This window comes from Panthera leo, chromosome A3 (genome assembly GCF_018350215.1).
Source record: "Panthera leo isolate Ple1 chromosome A3, P.leo_Ple1_pat1.1, whole genome shotgun sequence".
Lineage (NCBI taxonomy): Eukaryota > Metazoa > Chordata > Mammalia > Carnivora > Felidae > Panthera > Panthera leo.
This window is the reverse complement of record NC_056681.1, coordinates 30,584,286-30,603,876: the sequence shown is the minus strand read 5'-3', so window position 1 is coordinate 30,603,876 and position 19,591 is coordinate 30,584,286. Positions and strand designations below refer to the sequence as shown.

Genomic DNA, 19,591 nt, shown 5'->3' with positions numbered 1-19,591 from the left:
AAACAATTCTGAGGCTTCCACATGGCCACAACTGAAAGCCTTGCTAATGAGGTCACTGATGCCCACAGCACAAAACACCATGCAACTATCCTACTAGAATCCTATGGCCAGAAAGAAATTTCCTCTCAAGTGACCTTCTCTAGGTGACAGGAAATGTACGGCAGGTGTTGACGTGGGTGTTGGCCCGAGCATGCCACATTTGCCACCCCTGATAGAGTCCTCTGAGTTTCAATCAAGGCCAAGGCTGCTTCAGAGACTTAGTCACAGCAAGGAATTCATCCCGTGTTCCTGGTACATCTAATCTGTCTTGCTTCTGAATGGCCCTTGCATTTATCTGCCTCAAATATGTGTATTTAATGTTTTATTTATTTTTGAGAGAGACAGATTATGAGCTGGGGAGGGGCAGAGACATGCAGAGACACAAAATTCAAAGCAGGCTCCAGGCTCTGAGCTGTCAGCGCAGAACCCGACGCGGCACTCGAACTCGTGAACCATGAGATCATGACCTGAGCTGAAGTCGGACGCTTAACCGACTGAACCTCCCAGGCACCCCTGCCTCAAATCTGTTTTTGAAGCTGCCAATCATAAATGCTACCCACATTAAATGATTGTTTGATAGGGAGGCAGCACCCTGGAAGGCTCTGGCAAACTCTCCAGGGCCACCGCTCCCATGCCTGTCCCCACCTTTCCCCCAGGGCTGTTCCCTTCCCCCTCAGATGGCATCCCCTGCAAGCTGCATGGCCTTGCACAATCCCACACTGTCCTGGGAACCTCAATTTCCCCTGCTGTGAAACAGTCCCCACCTCCCTCACATGGCTGCAGGTGCCTAGATGCGGGGACATAGGCAAGAAGTCTGATAAATGGTGACATACTAGTAAACACAAGGCCAGTCCTTATCACCAGGCAGCCAGAGGGACATAAGTAGGTCCTTCCTCCCTTTATCTGCTTTCAGGATGTCATCCCTGTTGCAAGAGGAAATTTGTTGGGTCAACACAACCGTATATTTTTGGATGGAAGGGTGGAGGGAAGGATGTCCTCAGACTCTTTTTTAAACGTCATAAATTGAGTTATATCACAGTTCATAAACCTTCAGTGTGTAACCCAGTGCATTTTTACGAACGTATACACCCATGCAACCACCACCCAGGTCAAAATATGGAATAGTTCTGTAACCAGAAAGCACCCCTTACTCCCTCCCAGGCACTGCTCTGTCCCCTCATATCTAACACGATAGTTTTATAGGTTCCTCAACTTCCCAGAAAAAAACCATACAGCATATAGCCTTGTGACTGGCTACTTTCACTCAACATAATGTCTTTGAAATTAATCAATGTTGCAAATATCAACTTGTGTTTTTCTATTGGTACGTAGTATTCCATTGTATGGAGGTAATACGGTTCGCCTGCTTTACTATGGATGGACATCTAGCCGCTTCCAGTTTTTAGCTATTACAAACTATGTCACTATGAACATTCTGGTACATAAGTTTGGTGGGCATATGCATTCTTATCCCTTGGGTGGGCACATGCCAGTTTTAGTAGAATCTGCCACAGAGTTTCCCAGTGTGGTTTGCCCATTTCCACTCTCTCCAGCAATGGCCTCAGGTTTCTTTCCTTTTCCTTTTTTTTCTTTTTTTTTTTTGGTGGCACCAGCCTCTTCTTTACATGGTTCAATAAATAGAATGAGCCTGCAATGTGGAGTCAGACCTCCATGACCTTGGGTGCCATTACTTAACTCTTGTAAGACTTGTCTCCCCATGGGGATAAACTGCCCTCCCCAGCCTGAGTTGGCATCCATATCAAATTAAGAGACCTGTGCACCCAGCATTAACAACTAGCACCTTGCCTGGCTCTAAGTGACTATTCCCTCCCTCCCTCCCTTCAGCTGTCACCTGAAGCTCCCCAGCGTGCAATCATAGAATAAACATTTATAGCGCTCTGACCCTCATAGAGTCCTTTAAAATTCCCCTGCCAGTGAGCCTCAGAATCGACCTATTACTTTCTTCCCCCATACTTATGTGACAGGCCACTTCTACTCATCCCACCACAGTTAGTGGGGAAAATCCAGGACACGGGGAGGGTGCACACTGGATCACTGCCTCCCAAGGCCAAGTTAACAGAGGATGCTTCTTGCAAAGCAACTCTGGGCCAGGAGGGAGATACACCCCTGGACCAAAGCAAGGTCCAAATTTACATGGTCTGTTTAAGTGTTGTTATGGAATGATCTCCAAGATACATTATGTTGACTAAAACAAGCAAAATGCAGGACAGGATGAATACTTGGTCACTTTTGTGTAAAAAGGAGAGAGCAGGGCCCATCTTCATATTGACATATCTAGAAATGGACACACAAGGCACTAATCACATGGGGTGTGGGGAGCAACAGTGGTACTGGGGGCAGGTGTGGAGGGAGGGGTCTCCACGGATCCTTTCATGACTTTGAGCTTGAACCACATCTTTAGCTCCTCCTATAATTTTTATACAGTTACAATCTTTTAAGCTATGTGGCAGGCGATTATGAACCCCTGACCTAAACTCCAGGGGGGACCAACCTTGGTGAAGCAAGGACACCTGTTAGCTGTGTGGGCATGGCGGGTGTGCATGCAGGGAGGGTGTGTCGGGAGGTGCAGGTAGGCATGTGTGTAGGCATGTCTACGTGTTAGACATCTCCATCATAACCCAAGGAAACAGGGGACAGGATGTAGAGTCCTGTTAGGGGCAGTGCCTTCAACCTGTGAGAAGGGAGCCCAACCTAAGTGCACACAGAGTTAGGCCAGGGCGGGGGGCGGGGTGCCGAACCTGGATTTTCACAATTTCCTCCACCACCCAAACCCCCCAAGTCTATACAATTCAAACTCCATCATTAGCAATTTGGAGTCAAATCTGTAGTAATAAAATGACTAACTGTTCTTTAAGGTTCTGTGCATGTGTATGTCAACGTAGTTGTGTGTAGCTGTAAGGGTGTGGGGTGCTGTATCTGTGTGGGAGTGAGTTTATGTAGGTGTGTGGATGTGTGGATGTACTGTGTGTGCACACAGGTGAGTGTATGCGTGTGTGCACACGTGTGCAAGTGACTGTATGTATATGCAATGTGTGTGTAAAAAAATAGCAGAAAAGACTACTCGCCGCCCCCCCCCGCCCCCCGTAAGTGATAGGCCCTTGGAATACAGCAGGTGAGAAATACTTAGGTATATCACCAAAAAAAAGTGGCCACCCTATCCACCTTCCCAGAAGTCAACAGCAGCCACCCCAAAGGTCAGACCTAGGGCCCCACAGCCAGGTGACACTGACTGATAATTAATGCATCTGAGGTTGGCATGGAGCCACAACAGATGTCCCCTCCCATGGAACTCACCTTCGCTCCATGTGGCCATGCCACCCAGTAGGGCTCTGAGTAGTCCAGCAAAGGGCCGGTGGGCAGACACAGGCCCATCCTGAAGGAGCTGAGCTGAGTAGTGAGGAGCCCTTATCCCTGAGGGGTCTCGCCGGCAGCAAGGCAAACAACCACAAACAGATTGAGGTGAGGGGAGACCCCTTCCAGTAAGGCAGGCACCCTACCTTCTGGGGGCACAGCCAGGCCACAGCCCTCCCACCATCCCCTCATTCAAAGAGGATATGCTAACAAAAACTACAGACACACACATAAGAGGCTGAGGTAAATGGAAGAGACGAGCTGAGGGGTACGGGAAGGGCAAGCCTCTTTTATTATCCCAAATTGCAAAGTATTGAAGGCACTTACAATAACAAGGCAGGAGGGGAGGGGAGGCACAGGGAGGTCAGAGGTCAGAGGTCAGAGCACAGAGGTAAATCAACGGGCCCCACCCTGGTCACCACCCGGCACAGAGAAAAGGAAAAGCTACAGGACCAGATCTGAAGCCAGTCAGGGTGTCTAGCTCTACGAAAGGTACAAATCCATTCTACAGTGGATTAGGAAATTAGGAGCACACGGCAGCAAAGGGCAGGGCTGGCAGTCACGAGTTAGTGGCTCTTTAAGGAACACGCTCAGGAGTGAAGAGGGCCCTCAGGTCCCCTGCTGGAAGAGGTCCTGGTACATCTCGATGAGACGGGCAGCCTCGCGCTGGCCAGAGAGCAGAGCACCATGGGTGGTGGAGTAGTACTTGCGGTGAGTGGCCTCACCCGAGAACAGCACCTGCATGGGCTGGGCCAGGGGATGGGGAAGTGAGGGGGGAAGAGCAAGAAAGGCTAGGAGGCTACCTGTCTGCCCCAGGAACCCCCCCATCCATACTACAAGTCAGAGAGCAGGCACCTGAGATGCAGGTATCGCTGCTTCCACGGGATGAGGAGTTGCCCATCCCACCTGGCCACCTTCCCCTGCTTCTTCCCCAGACATCCAGGTCTCAGTTCTTTCTGCTCTGAGGCTGCTAGGAGTCCCAGATCTGCAGTCTCAGAGGCTCATTGTGCCTCTTACTAGTGAACTCAGGGCAAATGGTTTAACCTTCCTAAGGCTTGATTTTCTCATCTGCAAAATGGGTTTATACCACCTACTTCTGATGGTGGTTGTAGGGATTAATTGAAATAATGTATCTAAAGCACTTAGAACCTGGAAGAACATAAGCACTCAATAAAGTTAGGCGGTAATTTAACAAACCTTTATGGAGCCCCTATTAGGGTCCAGGGACTGTTCTGAGCACTTGGAAGATAAAAGGTGACCGGGCTGCTGCTTTGAGGAGCTTCCTTGCTGGTGGGGAAGCCAGACACGAAACCCAATTACTAAACGGCGTCATGTGTGACTTGATGGGTGTTTGGGCAAGGTGCTGAGAGCCCAGAAAAGAGGCCCCCTGTAAGGGGGATTGCACAAAGCTTCCCAGAGGACAGGACCTTTGGGCTGCTTCTCAGAAGATGCTAGGTAAACAAACAGGCAAAAGACATTTCAAGAAGAAGGAAAAATGAGGGCAAAAATGCACCAAAGCAAGGGACAGTGAGAATTTTGGTACAGCTGGGGCTCCACCTCGAGAAAGCAAGCTGTGTAGGTAGGGTCCAGGCAAACTACAAGTGCTTGCATTCCAAACTTAAGTTTGGACTCTATCCCACTGCATCTCAAACTGAATGTGCAAAGGCACCAACTGGGGATCCCGGTAAAATGTAGGTTTTAATTCAACAGGTCTGGGGTGCACTGAGAGTCTGCATTTCTAACACACTCCCACATGATGCTGATGCTGCTGGTCCGCAGACCACTCACTCTGAGAAGTGCAAGCTTTAACCCACCAACAAGGAGCCCACAGAGGTCGTTAAGCCGCAGAGGGGTGGGGGGAGGCTTATCGTGGCAGAAGTAGGCGAGCTGCCTACTCCCACATCCATTCTGCTCTTTCTCCTCGGTAACAAAGCCCTGATTTTTAACTGGATTCATTGCCATCCAGAATAAAAATGACGCATCCCAACCTCTTTAGCAGCTGCTACAGGCATGTGACTAAGTTCTGGCCAATCAGTTTCAAGTGCACTGTGGTTTAGAAGCACTGACTCAGCCCCAGGGGTTCCTCTCTTTTGCCTTGTCTGCCCTGAGAGTGGCAGCCTCACAGCCCTCTAGAACCACAAAGTGGCCTTGAAGACGGAGCCAGGTGCCAATGGTACTGGGTCCTGATACCTACCTCTGGATCTCCCTTTGTGTCTCTGTGTGATAGAAGCAAACTCTGTCTGCTTTAGGCCCCAGTTACTTTCATGTTGTTTTGCTTTTTGCTGGATGCACTAGTCCTAACTTGATGAAGGTGACAAGAGAAGGTATGCTTTTCAGGAGGATGGCGTAGCATCTAAGGGCCTTTTCCTCTCTCCTGCTGAGCACAACCAGGCATGCCCAACACACGCTGGAAATCTTCTTCACCAATTACACCAAAGAATTGTTTTAAATATAATTCTGCTGGGTTTTAACATTTTTTTTTTTTTGTACGTCTCTGCTTGATGGGGGAAACTTGAAGTCCGCTTTATAAAAACAGAAATATATACAATTTTTTTCCTCAGATTTATTATTTTTCTCTATTATTTATTATATAGTTGATATAATTTAGGGGAGGGACAGTACTCTCAACTTTATTTTCTGAAACATATTAGGGGGGAAAAGTAAATAAAACATATTGGGGAAACTTACTTCTACTGAATCAGCGCTGTCCAACAGAACTTTCCATGGTGCTAGAAATGCTCTATAGCTACACAATCCAACAGCCACTAGCCTCAGGTGGCTATCAAACTTGAAATGTGGCCAGTGCAACCAAGGAGCTAAATCTTTAAATCTATTCATTTAAATCATAATTAATTTCAACTAAATGTAGCAAATGGCTAGAGCATAACATGAAATGGCTCAGCTTTTACAACCTCAAGAAAGCTTTTAATATCTGTTTGATTCCATTTTTTCTTCCAGATGTGAAGTGCACGTGACCTTGCTTTCTCCTTCATCATCTCCTTCATCACAGGAGCTACACCGTCTGCCTCAGCTTGTCGTCACTCCTCGGCGGAACACCACCCTCCCCCTCCCCCCCCCCCAACCAAACCCACACACAAAACCCCTGCCCCCGCCCCCCGCCACCCCCCAGGACCTCCTCACCCTGCACCCCGCTCACCGCCAACTTGGAGCTCTCGGTGTATGGCAGGGGCTTGGCCAGCTTCTCCACATCTGCCCCACTAGATCCCACCTGCGTGTACGAATAGGAGCCTCGGAAGTAGGGGTTGCTGCCCCAGGCCGAGCGCAGGATTCGCCGAGGTTTTGGAATGTTGGGGTTCCCTGTTGGGAAGTCGCAAGAGCCGAGGGGAAGGAAGATGATAAATGGCTGCACACAGAGGACACCCCTGAGCGGACAACTGGGGCACTCCACCTCCCTGGCTGCAAGGCCAGCCCCCGCCAGCAGGCAGGGGGACGCAGGAAGAGGGGTGGAGAGGCTGGGGGCTCTAGCTGTTGGCCCTTCAGTGCCTCCCTGCGGACCGCCCAGCAAAACAGCTCATCTCTCTGGGTCCCTCGATTTCCTATATGAAAAATGTTCAACTCAAAGGATCTGACAGTGACACACAAATGCATCTCACAGCGGGGCAGTATGGGTAGGAAATGGGCGACCGGAGGTTTGGGGGTGATACCTGAGTTTTTACCATCAGCCCTTAGAAGAAACACAGCACCCACGGTTTTCAGGGTTTCAAGTTCCAAAGCGCGTGCGGAGGGGGGGGAGGGGTGCTCTCCCAGTGGGCACGCCCCTCAGCTGCACCATCTGGGGATGCGGAAGAGCCACCGCAGGCGCAGAAGATGCAGAGGGTGGCAAAGGACCGGGAGGGGGCGGCGGCGCGGGGACACACCTGTGAACTGCCGCAGCATCTCCGTGCAGATCTCGGCCACCGCCTCGTCGTCGCACTTCTCCATGACGAGGGCCTCCTCGCCGCAGATCCAGCCGCTCAGCACGTGGCCGTAGCGCTCGGGCGGGTAGAGGACATCGAAGCCGCAGATCTTGCGGTACCAGAGCTCCGGCGGGTAGGTGAGGGTGCCGCTCTCCGCCTCATCCTCCCACACAAACTGTATGCTGTTGCACTCGGGGCCCCAGAAGGGCTCCTCGAATTCCAGAAAGATCTTGTCGGTGGTGCCGATGCCCAGGCGGTGGATGGCGGCCACCTTCTCGGTGGGCAGGCCCGGCCGGAAGAAGCTGGTGTACTGCCTCTTGAGCACGCCCAGCGACACGGTCACGATCACGTGGTCCGCCGGGATCACCTCGCAGTCCTCACACTCCACCAGCACCGGCCACTGCTCGTCCTCATCCCGCCCATCCCCCCGGGGCTCCTCTCCCCCCTGGCCGCCCTCCCCGGCGTCAAGGTTGTGGTCACCCTCGCCCCAGGGCTCAATCTCAGGGCCCCGGGGGCGGGCCGAGGCCTGGTCCCAGTGCACACAACGGACGGGTTTCCCCAGCTGGATGACGTGGGCGGGGATGCCCTCGGCCAGCAGCTCCACAACCCGAATGAAGCCCGAAGGGATAATATGGTGGGCCCCGGGGATCTCGGTCCACTCCCCAAAGGCACTCAGGGACACATCGTCCATGCTGTGCGAGCTACTCTCACAGCTCTCCACCTGCGGGAAGAGCCAGAGAGGAGCCGGGTGACCACCAGGGCCAGGCAGGGGTCAGAACGGGACCTCAGAGCAGCCCCGCCCTCCTCGGACCCAGATGCCCCAGGATCCGTCTTCTTCCCTCTGGCATCTGTATTCAACAAAGTTCTGAGAGGACAAGGATACCTTCAGGTACTGCTGGATCATGGCGAGTTTCAGGCACTTGGTGGCCTCAGGGTCGTCAGGGTCATCCCTGATGCGGTTGCGCACCTCCTCCCGGGTGAACACCCCCACGCTGTTCTGACTCTCAGCATTGACTGGTTTACCATGCCGGAAGAACTCCTGGGTCAAGTTATAGACCTGCCAGAGAAACCCCAGGAGACTGAAAACACACCTCTCTTCGCACCTCCCTCCATCTCAGACCAAAGGACCCCAGCTCAAAAGTCCCCATGTTCCCGATGCTCCCGGATATGCTGAGCTCATGGCTCCTCATCCTTGGTGAATCAGTGTGGCACTCCGTGCTGCGCTCAGGCTACACCAACAGGGCCAAGGTTCAGGGCTGGCAAGCTGTCCTGGACAGCCAGCCAGCTTACTTGCTTCCAGATCACCATCTAAGGCCCCGTGGGTCTACGAAGGAGGGACGGAGCCCTGGAGGCTCTTCTGCAGGGCCCTTACTGAAAACAAAGGAACCACCCCCTCAAGGGCGCTATGTGCCCTAGCAGACCACCCACTGCAGAACCTGGGTCTGCACACCTTTCACTTTTCCAAGAACCAAATGCCCAAACCCTCTCCCTGCCACTCCTGCCCAAGCGTATCTGCTTCACCCTCTCCCAGGAGGGCAGTCTGGAACTGCTGCCTGGTCAGTGTTTGGGGGAGAGGGAGCAGGAGGAGCCTTGAAACCTGACCTCCCGGGAGCCCCTCCCTGGCCCTGCGCAGGTCCACACAAAGTGCCCCTTTACTGCAGAACCCAGACATATTTAAGCAAGATGACCATGTTGGGGCAGGGCATGTGGTGGGGAGGGAGGCTCCAGGGTCCCAAGGAATGAAAATACATTTCACAGGCATATTTTGGCAAGAACTCCAAACCATACCTTATCAACAGAAAGCAACAAACAGTCCCTTAGAGCAGGGTCCTATTATGTCCCGTGCCTGCCAGGCACGTAACTCCCACCAAACACTGGGCCGATCTCCCTGAAGAAACTAAGCCAGTCCTGGGCCAGTCATGGCATCCCCAGAGGGCAAGGTCTGAGTCCCAACATTCACTCAACAAACTTTTACGGGGCCGTGCCAAACACAGATTGTAACAGTGAGAAAGACGGACACAGCCCTGAGCCCCTGCCTTCACTCAAACTGGGGAGATCTCATAACTGGGCTGTTTCTACAGGATGCGCTGTGACAGGAAATAACCCTCAGGTTTTGAGATCAACGCAGATGACCTTGGACAGTTGGCAGTGAGAGACAGAGGAAAAGTATTTCAGGAAGAAGGAACAGCATACTCAAAAATGAGGGCGGGGAGAGAGAATGTAAGCGACTCAGTCTTGCTGAAGAGGGCAGCGAGGAAAGAGAAAGTTACAAGATATGATTTTGGAAAGGCAGTCAGGGGTGGGGCATGAATGACTAAGAGTCACGTCAAGGACTCTGGACCCTGGCATCACTGAAGGGCTGTGAGCATGAGCACACGCCCTCTCCCTCCCAGGACACTGGCAACAGGTGGGCTCCTTAGCCAAACATCTATGGCCGGTGCCAATTAGTGGTGTGGTTCCCTTCCTAAAGCGAGTCTGAATTCGGTCAGCACACGTTCACGGGAATCATGTCTGCCCTGTAAATAATCCAGCCCTGGTAGAGGCCCTGAGGCTGCAGGGTAGAGAAAGGAAGGTGACATTACCCATCCCCTACCATTCCACTCGGGGAAAAGCCTCCACATGAGATAGAAACATGAATTAAACATGTCTCTGTAGTATACAGTCTAAAGAAGAAGATGAGTTAACTTGTTCACTTTTCCTCCCTACAGTCACACGATGCTGGGCGTTTGGCCTTAACCGGAGTCCTCAGCAAATTCCTCACCCAGTACCACTGCCAAGGAGTCAGGCTTTCAGTGTGCCTCCTCCTCCCTGGGTTTTCTTCCTTGATTGATAAGCAACATGGTAGCCAGTCTTTAGCTTATGTCGACCAAAGGCCGGAATGTACAGCTGAGGACAGATACATTTAGTCCACCTAAACACGATTCTTTGTGTCCACCACCAACTGGGACAGCCTGACCTGCACACGGGGTTGTCCTATGGGTACAGTCTTCTGTCCTGGATTAAATTACATCTTCCCAATGTGACCAAGGGAAATGGCACAGGCCTGTAAACAGTTAATAATATTCACCCCAATTCTCATTGAGCACTTTTCCATCAGGATCTCATTTAATCCCCATGACATTCTGAAGTGGGTTTAACTATGTCTGTTTTACAGGTGAGGAAAGTTAAGACTCAGAGAGCCCCCAACAACTTGCTCAAGGCTACACAGCTAATTAGTAGAACTAATATTTGAATCAAGGTAGTCTTGCTCTAGGGACTAAGCTCTATATGACACGAGTGCACGAATTCACTTATTTGTTAACAAATGTAACAGACTGAAATGAGTAGCCCTTCGAAGTCACCTCTGGAGGGAGGCTGAAGATTTATTGTGAAGTCACCCTCCGGCAGGGCTTCATATGCTTAGAGCATATCTCTTCAGAATGGCCTCCAGCTTTGGTTAGGAACCACACACAAATAAATAGATCACTTTCCTCAGGGTTAACACCTTCTCCTGCCAACCCGAAGCATCACCCCTCAGACTGATAACCCATTTTATCCATGATACTCTCCACAAGTCACACTCTTCGTTTCAAAAGTCAAACCCACAAGCGGAAACTGATGATGATCTACTTTTAAGTTTATATAAGAGAATAAGTAAGTCATGGACCCTGAAAAGTCATTCTCAAGAGGCATCCATGCTGAAAGCACTCACAATAACCTGGATTTCAGGACGTGACTAATTCCCAGTAGACCAGGAAGGTCTACTTTGAAGAATACTAGTTCTTATCCGCTCGCTAACAATTCAGTCTCCTAGCACATGAGTAAGAACATACAGTACCATGGGATTGCATATAACATACCTTGTGGGTGTACACATATAAGTCACAGCATGCCTGCCCTCCACTGAACAAGGACCATCCCCAAAGCAAGAGTCACTTCTCCTTTTCCATACCCAAGAGCCAGAAGATGTACAATAGGTGTTTTTTGGCCAACTTACTGACCCGGAGTGAAGGGTCGTTATACTACAAATGACAAGCAATCAGAAGGCAAGACCTACGTGCTACCTTGCGTGTTAAGTGCAGTTCGCAGCACCACTGAAAGATACTAAAAATATGAACATTTTTTTTTTTTGAGAGAGATAGAGAGTACACAAGTGAGTGAGGGGCAGAGAGAGAGAGAGAGAGAGAGAGAGAGAGAATCCTGAGGCAAGGCTCAAGCTCACCTGTGGCAGGGCTCAAGCTTACCCAATATGGGGCTTGAACTCATAAACTGTGAGACCATGACCTGAGGGAAAGTCGGATGCTTAACCGACTGAGCCACCCAGGCACCTCCATGAACAGTTTTTTAAAAACCTGAACAAGACAAGGATGCATGTCATTGCCACTTCTATCCAACACTGTACTGGAGATGCTATCCAGTGCAATACAGCAAGAAAAGAAATAAGTGGTCTTAGGCTGTGCTGTCCAATACAGTAGCCACTAGACATTTGTGGCAATTTAAAATTAAGTTAATTAGCTCCTCAGTTTTACTAGCTACATTTCAAGAGCTCAAAAGTCACATGTAGCTAGCAATTACCCTACTGGACAGTGCAGGTCTAAAACATCTCCATTATTGCAGAAAGTTCTACTGCACAATGCTGGTGTGAGGATTAGAAAGAAAGAAAAAATTCTCATTTTTTGGTATAGTATTATATACATAAAATTCTAAAATATTATTAGAATATAAATTAAAATAATATCTTAATAGAAGGAAAAAATTCTCGTGTTTTGGTATAGTATTATATACATAAAATTCTAAAATACTATTAGAATATAAATTAAAATAACATGTTAATAGAAAGAAAAAATTCTCATGTTTTGGTATAGTATTATATACATAAAATTCTAAAATATTATTAGAATATAAATTAAAATAATATGTTAATAGATATAATATTAGCATTAAAATAATACTTCATCAAGATAGCTAAAATCAACATGTAATATAATCAGTTATAGTTCTATACATTGGGAAAAAATTGAAAATAAAGGGTTTTTTTTTGTTTGTTTTTTTAAGTTTATTTATTTATTTTAAAAGAGAGAAAGAGTGCGAGTGGGGCAAGGGCAGAGAGAGTCCCAAGCAGGCTCCGTACTGTGGGGCTCAAACTGATGAACCGTGAGAGCACGGCCTGAGCTGAAGCTGGACACTTAACCATCTGAGCCACCCAGGTGCCCCAGAAAATAAAGTTTTAAAAAATTACAACTTAAAAGAGTATCCAAAAGCAACAACAACAACAATCACTACCCAAGTACCCAGTAATAAATCTAATAAAAGGTGCTTAAGGCTTTTCTGAAGACATATGTAATCATCTGTATCAGTGACTTCTTACCTCGTACTTCTCCACCCCTCACCTTCATCCTGTCCTCAAATTGTCCTGCTTTTCCAAATACGGGGCCCAGAGAGTGTGCAAAGACATAACCAGGATCATAGAAGACCCCAGCAGGCACTCAACTCCCCCCACACTGCTGGCGTGCTCCCCGCCTCCCACACCCAAGGGTCCAGCTGCCCTGCTAACACCTCACCTCGTTGTATAAATCACTGAATTCCTCAACCACGTCCTTGGGGATCCTGTGGCCACGGTTGGTGAGGTAGCAGGCCACGCCATTCTTGGAGTAGAGGCTGATACGGCCCACGCTGCGCTCCCCATCAGTTGTCTCTTCCAGAAGGCCATTGGCTTCTGCTAGATGATAGATGGGATTCCCATGGGAGCCATGGATCCAGGTGGCTCCCAACTCAAAGGTGGCGTGTCCTGACGGTGACAACAACAGGCCCTTAGAGGGGCAGGGACTTCTTCACAGAGGGCCAGAACACTGCCTCAGCCTTCTTCCTCCAAGAGGATCCTTCCATCCCCTCAACAGAGCAGGAAGGGGAATTAGGCCCCTATCTGGCAACCAACCAAAGTCTTCAGTGAAAAGCTCCCAGGGGAAACTACATGTGGCACAAAATCGATTCCACTTTACAGCTGAGATAACTGCCACCCTGAATGCTTCTGTGATTTGCCCCCAGAGTCGCTTCACTGGACTAGTTACAAGGCTCTGCTTTTCCATCCCACCTTTGTCTAACACAACACCAGACACTGAGCCCTCCTTTTTCATTGATGGCTCTCCCTCAGGAGATACTGTGTGGGCACCTGAGGGTACAGTGGTCCCAGTGAGGGGAGAGAGGTTACCTGAGGTCCTCTGGCCCAAGGTCCTCATCTGACCTTACCCCAATTCCTCAACATTCTCCAATGGTCCCGGAGTCTAAGCCCCGATCCCAGACAAAAAGTGGCCCCCCTCCCAGCTCAGTCTGAGGCAGAGGAGGGAGGGCAAACATTCCAGGTTGGAAGACTCCTCCTGAAGGCAGTCTCAAATAGACTTCCAGAGAAAACTAAACTCTGTCTTCCTAAGGCAGAAAAACCTTAGGTGGCAGAACCCCAGGAGTCTGTCTAGGGCAGGGGGCAACTCCTGGACCCAAGTTGGGACAGGGCTAGAGCTGGTGCTGGTCCTACCATCCCATCCAGAGCCAAGGTACCAGATGCTCTGAGGAAAGCTGCCTCTGTGCCTGGGCCTCAGTTTCCTCTTCCGATGCTGTAGGGATGGTGGCACATTGTCTCCTTCCCTGCCTAGTTCCCAAGGAAGTTGAAGCAAAGCAAGGGGAAGAGAGAGGAACATTTTTTGGTGTTTTGTTTTGTTTTGGAGGGCTGAGTCAAGATATCATGTGCAGTTAAGTTTTTTGCTGAGACAGTCACAATAATCCCTCCTCTGTCCTTGTACACATAGCCCTTTGCAACGTGACCTTGCCAGTCCTCCCATCAGGAGGTAGAGTCCATTTCCCTACCCCTTGCATCGGGGCTGGCCCTGTGACTTGCTTTGATTAACAGAATGCAGTGAAAGTGATGTCTGCGGCTTCCGAGCCCAGGCCTCAAGAGATCTTGTGGCTTCCACTTTCACACTCTTAGAATGTGACCACCATGGAGAGGTTTACCCTGTTGGAGACATGTGGCCCAGCCAAAAAGCCAGTGCCAACCACCAGACAAATGGGTAAGGCAGTCATAAACAAACCAGCCCCGGTCAAGCCACCGGATGACTGCAGGCGAGTGGGAGATTCCAGGCAAGACCAGTGAAAGAACCACCTGCCTGAGTCCTGCCCAAATTCCCGACCCACTGAATTTAAGTAAATAAAATGGTACTGCTGTAAACCACTACATTTTGGGGTGATCTGTTATGCAGCAATAGTTATCTGATATGCCATAACAGACAACAATCACCCCTCACCCCAGGAACTGGCCATTCTTTTTTTGTGCATCCCCTCTCCTGGCTGTTTCTAATTAAACCACTAGTTACTAAAAATAGCCCTGTATATATGTATGTGCCAAACAGCAGGCAAGAGAAAAAAACGGTCAACCTCGTGCTACCACCAGTGAGACAGAATTTCCTGAGGTCTCTGGGAGAAGATGCAGGAACGTGTATGTCCCTTTGTCCAGAAGGTGGGCAGATGGGATGGCACCAAAAAACTAAAAACCCAGTGCCCTGCTTCCAGTGGGTTCCTAGTGGGCATTGAGAGTATTTATTACTAATCCTCCTTTAATTCCTCACGCTTGGGGTTCCCCAAAGTGTCTTGCCTAGTTTGAGCTCCCAAGAGAGGAAGAGACCTCGGGGAGGGGTCTGGACCCTCCCCAGGGCACGCAGGGAGCTCCAAACCACACAGTCACTGGGCAGTGACATCCAGGCGTGGGACAGCACCCTTCCTGGGCGGACATTTGGCAAAAGCAGGAATGAGGTGAGGAGCTTGAGGTCGGCAGCAAACTCAGCACCCCACCCCTATTCCCCAGGCTCTGCAACAGGGGGGGTGGGCAGGCCCTGGTCGAGAGATATTTCCTGCCCTCGCCTGCCTGCCCCTCTATGACTGCGATCCTTGTGACACCCCTGCATCAAAGGGCACCAGCACCATCCAGTGTCCCTGGGGCTTCTGGCCCTCGACGCCTGCCCCGACCACTGAGATTCAGAGCCACCACCTCACATCGTAGCAGGTCCGCCCCTAGTTTCAGCCCCGTATGTCTGCACACACAACACACACAAATTCGCCCTCCCGAGGACATGCTCTCCCCGCTCCTGGCGGAGTCTGCCTTGATCACATACATCACTCCACGCGTATGGCCCCTTCTGCTACCTGCCCAACTCTCCCCATCACCTGAAGTCTGCCCAAGGTCCCCCAAGTCAGGAAGGCCCCCACCGCCAACAGGTCACCAGATCACGCTTCTTTGCAGCTTCCCGCACCCCATCTCTTCACCCCGCCGCCTGTTCCATGCGTGGCATGTCTCAGCTGTCAGCTACCCCTGAGACTAGACCATTTGTCCTCATCTTCTGTTTCTGCATCATACACTGAATGTCTTATCAAGACTCAGGAACCACAATGGGAGCTGCCCCTTCCCTACCCACTCGGTCTCTCATTGGTCAGACCCCCTGGCTGGGAAGTGCTGACCTCCAGCTGCATTTCAGGCAATTCCCCCACCCCTGGTAAAATCTGCCCAGTCCTGGGGAAAGTCTCTTACCTGGAGGCTTTCTCCAGAGGCCTCATTACTCTGTAACCTGGACAGATCATCTTCCCAGGCAATGCTAAGATCTGCCCATCACCCACAAGGAGGCCCCAAGTCCCAACCACTCTGCTGCCCTGAGCTCCTACTGTCCCAAGACTAGCTCTCAGTCGTGATATGTTAATTCACACTCAAGAGGTAATGACTAATAAGAACTTACAGAATTACTCTTCTTGTGAAGCAGAAACTGGTCCACCCACTGCCGAGACACTGGCCTGGGTGTCCTTTCCTTCCTAAACACTTGAACTCTAGGTCATGTTCCAAACACGAAGGCCAGAGCCCCATCTTGCCCACCTCAGAGGGTTGCTCAGAGGGCAAAGGAAGCTTCTGGCAAAGGCCCACTTATCCCAGGGAAAAACCAAAATGATGAGATTTGAGGCAGGGCCAGAGCACTGAAGGACAAAAGGTGACCTTGGCGTGGGTGGAGGGGGGAAACTTACCGAGTTTCACGCTCTGCACGCGGCCTCCGATGCAGGTGGAAGCCTCGAGCACAGTGACATCCGTGAAGCCCTGCTCCAGAAGTGCTTTGGCCGCAGCCAGGCCAGCCAAGCCAGCGCCGATCACCACCACGCGAGGCTGTCCCCTTCTCCGTAGGCCACGACTGAGAGGGTCATTCGCACTGTCGCCACTGGATTCACAACTTTGCATACCGTCCGCACTGGCCTCCTAGGAACCTGCAGGGGGCAGGGGTGTCACAGCTTACCTGCTCTGCCTTCACTTCCCACCTGTCCCACGGGACACTCATGAGCTCTGCCCTCAAGGGGGCGGGGGAGGGGGGGACCTCCTTGAGCCCTCCTGCTCTTCAGGAGACCTGGACAAGAGGAGCCATCTCCAAAGGATGTGGCAAGGAGGAGGACAGACAGAGGGAAGGAGAGAGGTAGAAAATATGCACTGTGGGCCCCCGCCGGCAAGCAGGACTGCTGGGAAACCACCCTAAGCCCCTGGGATCCGTCAATCCCACCCCCAACCTGGTAGGCACACTGCCTATTCCCCAAGGCTGAGACTAGAGCCAGCCAGGAAGGTGATGACCCAAAAAGACCAAATTCAAGAGAAACTATTGACACTGCTGACCCTGAACAAGCTCGCTCTGACACGGCTGCTGTGGTCCAGCTCACACCAATCCCAGATGCCCACACAGACGACAGGATGCTCACACGGACCCCAGGATACTCACACAGACCGCAGGATGCTCACACAGACCCCAAGATGCTCACACAGACCGCAGGACACTTGCACACACAGCGCTGGACCCTCTACTTTCCCTCCCGTGCGTGGCTCTTCCCTGGCATTCTTTCTCCTTTGCCCCTTCTCTCCTCCTCTAGCTTTCTGTTGGTCTTTCACAGTGTGAATGAAGTGGCAATTTGGTGGGCAGGACACAGTCCCGCCCTCCCCCCAGAAAGTGCCACGAGGCCGGTATCGGACGAGCCTCTGCTATTCCGGGTAGTGCTCTGGTTGTTTTCCCCCAGCCACCCAGCCCCTCAGTCACCGCAAAGCAGCAAGGAGCCCAGGAAACGGTGGACTGTGAGGACCCATGGCACCAGAGGCCAGACATCAAATTGACAGTTACACTAAGCCAGCTTGTTCAGAGACGCCAGACCAGGGAGCTGATGGCTAGGCAGCCAAGGGGGGTCCCTGAATCGCCCCAGTGCTGGGAGAGGCTACCGCCTATTCCCAGAGTGACCACGAGGGCCCCAAGGTGCCTGTGGGCCATCCCAAGGGGCCGCTCGGCTCTCATCCTGTCTCTGTTCCCTCCCTGACCCAAGCAACTTCGATTCCAGTTGTCTTTGCTGAGGGTTCAGTGGTAGAACCTACTAACAACAGGGGAGGAAGGGTGTCTGGAAGGTGGCTGCTGGGCAGTGCAGCAGACAGGGGACATAAAACAACTGTCTCCCCTACCTAACAAAGCTCAGTATAACCCTTCCAATGACACAGCAGCCCCACCCCCCAGAATACGCCCAAGAGAAGCAGGACATAGTCCACCAAACACACATGCTAAGGAATGTTCATAGCAGCTTTATTTATAAGAGCCAAAACAACAGAAGCAACCACGGGAGAATGGATAAATCTACTGCACTACGTGCAGCATTTTCATGCATATTCTTCAACAATAAACAGAACCAGGGGGAAGAATAACTGAAAACAGTCAGGAGGGAACTTTCTGGGGTGGAAGGAATATATATCTTGATCTGAACGGTGGCCACACAGTATACATACAAAGATCCACCGACCTGGACAGGTAGGATTTGTGTCATTTTTATATGTATGTGTGTGTACCTCAGTAACCATTCAGATATTCATTCCTGGCAAGGAAGGCAGGCAGGCAGGAAGGAAGGAAGGAAGGAAGAGAGGAAGGAAGGAAGGGATGAAGGAAGGAAGGAAGGAGAGAAAGAAAGAGAGAGAGAAGAAGAAGAAAAGGAAGAAAGGAAGGGAGGGAGGGAGGAAAGGGAGAGAGAGAAAGAAAGAGTGGGAGGGAGGAAGGAAGGGTAGAAGGCAGGAGAGAGTAAGAGACAAGACAGAAAAAGAGACAGAGAAATTAAAAGAAAGAAAAAGAGAAAGAGGGAGGAACAGAGAGAAGGAGGAAAGAAAGGAAGGGAAAAAGGGAGGGAGAGAGGGAGGAAGGAGAGAGAAAGAGACGAGAAAGAAACAGAGAGAAAGAAAGAGGAAGGAAAGAAAGAGAAAGAGACAGAGAAAGAGAAAAAAAGAAAGAGGGAGGGAAGAAAGAGAAAGAAGGAGGGAGGAAAGAGAAAGAGACAGGAGAGAGAAAGAGAAAGAAAAAGAAAGAGGGAGGGAGGAAGGAAAGAGAATGAGAGATAAAGAAAGAGAGGGAGAGAAGAAGAGAAAAAGGGAGGGAGGGAGGCAGGGAGGGAGAGGAAGGAAGGAAGAAGGAAGGAAGGAGCTAGCAAGCTACATACTGACTTCTTACATCTGGTCTGATCATTAAAGCTTCCCCCACCTTGAATGGCGCCCCTCAACATCTCTTTATCATAGGCTTAGCAAAAGGGTCTTTTTCTAAATACGCTGGGGCTGTTCCTCATGCCTCCCGCCACCCACTCCGCCGGCAGACGCCATACCTGGGCACCTGGGCTTGGAAGGGCCTGTCCCCCAACTCCCGCCCCCAAATTCCAGGCAAACCCCCAGACCCAGGCCGACCGCCTGGGTGCCCGGGCAGTTCCCTAGACGGCCGGAAGGTGGCGCCCGCGGCCCAGAGCCCTCCGAGGCCGAGTCTCCGCTGGAGGCCGGGGCTCCCGCCCCCTTCCAGGAGAAGGCGGTGCGGCTCCGCCTTTCCTCCTCCCTGCAGCTCCGTTCCCTCTCCTATCCTTCCCCGCTCCCTCCAGCGAGGTTCCTTTGGGCGTCTGGGAGCACGGGGTCGGGCGGCCTGGGTCCTTTCCTCCCAGCGCCCTGCCACCCTCCCCGCCCCCAGGTTCTCCTTCCGGTGGACTAAATTTAGAGGGGAGGGTGTGGCTGCCTGCACCCGGCGGCCAGGGCGGCCAGCGGGAGGAAGGGTCGCCGAGACGACGCGGGGTGGCGTCACGTTGGTAAACACACTGGGTGCTCGGAGCTGCCGCTGCCGCTGACGCCACCTGCCAGGCACCCCGCGATGCGACGTGGCGCTGCCGCCCGCCCCGCCCGCGTGCCTCACCCCCAGGACTGGGGGGGGGGCCCTGCCGGC

The 19,591-nt window shown here is 51.4% G+C and overlaps 1 protein-coding gene across 5 annotated transcripts in view; it reads right to left on the bottom strand.

The window, feature by feature from the left end:
- SMOX (spermine oxidase) overlaps positions 1 to 19,591 on the bottom strand; it is a 48,765-nt gene that overhangs the window by 6,799 nt on the left and 22,375 nt on the right. For 2 of the 5 annotated variants that reach the window (XM_042931538.1, XM_042931539.1), the window contains exons 2-8: positions 16,362 to 16,595; positions 12,869 to 13,095; positions 8,212 to 8,385; positions 7,290 to 8,049; positions 6,569 to 6,729; positions 4,609 to 4,698; positions 3,674 to 4,158 (exon numbers count right to left, since the gene is read on the bottom strand). In XM_042931538.1, coding sequence (XP_042787472.1) covers positions 4,021 to 4,158; positions 4,609 to 4,698; positions 6,569 to 6,729; positions 7,290 to 8,049; positions 8,212 to 8,385; positions 12,869 to 13,095; positions 16,362 to 16,569 — 1,758 coding nt within the window. In that variant the 5' untranslated portion in view covers positions 16,570 to 16,595 and the 3' untranslated portion in view covers positions 3,674 to 4,020. Of the gene's footprint in view, positions 1 to 3,673; positions 4,159 to 4,608; positions 4,699 to 6,568; positions 6,730 to 7,289; positions 8,050 to 8,211; positions 8,386 to 12,868; positions 13,096 to 16,361; positions 16,596 to 19,591 lie in introns of those variants that run through there. The other 3 variants (XM_042931541.1, XM_042931540.1, XM_042931542.1) reach the window with 3 other exon arrangements.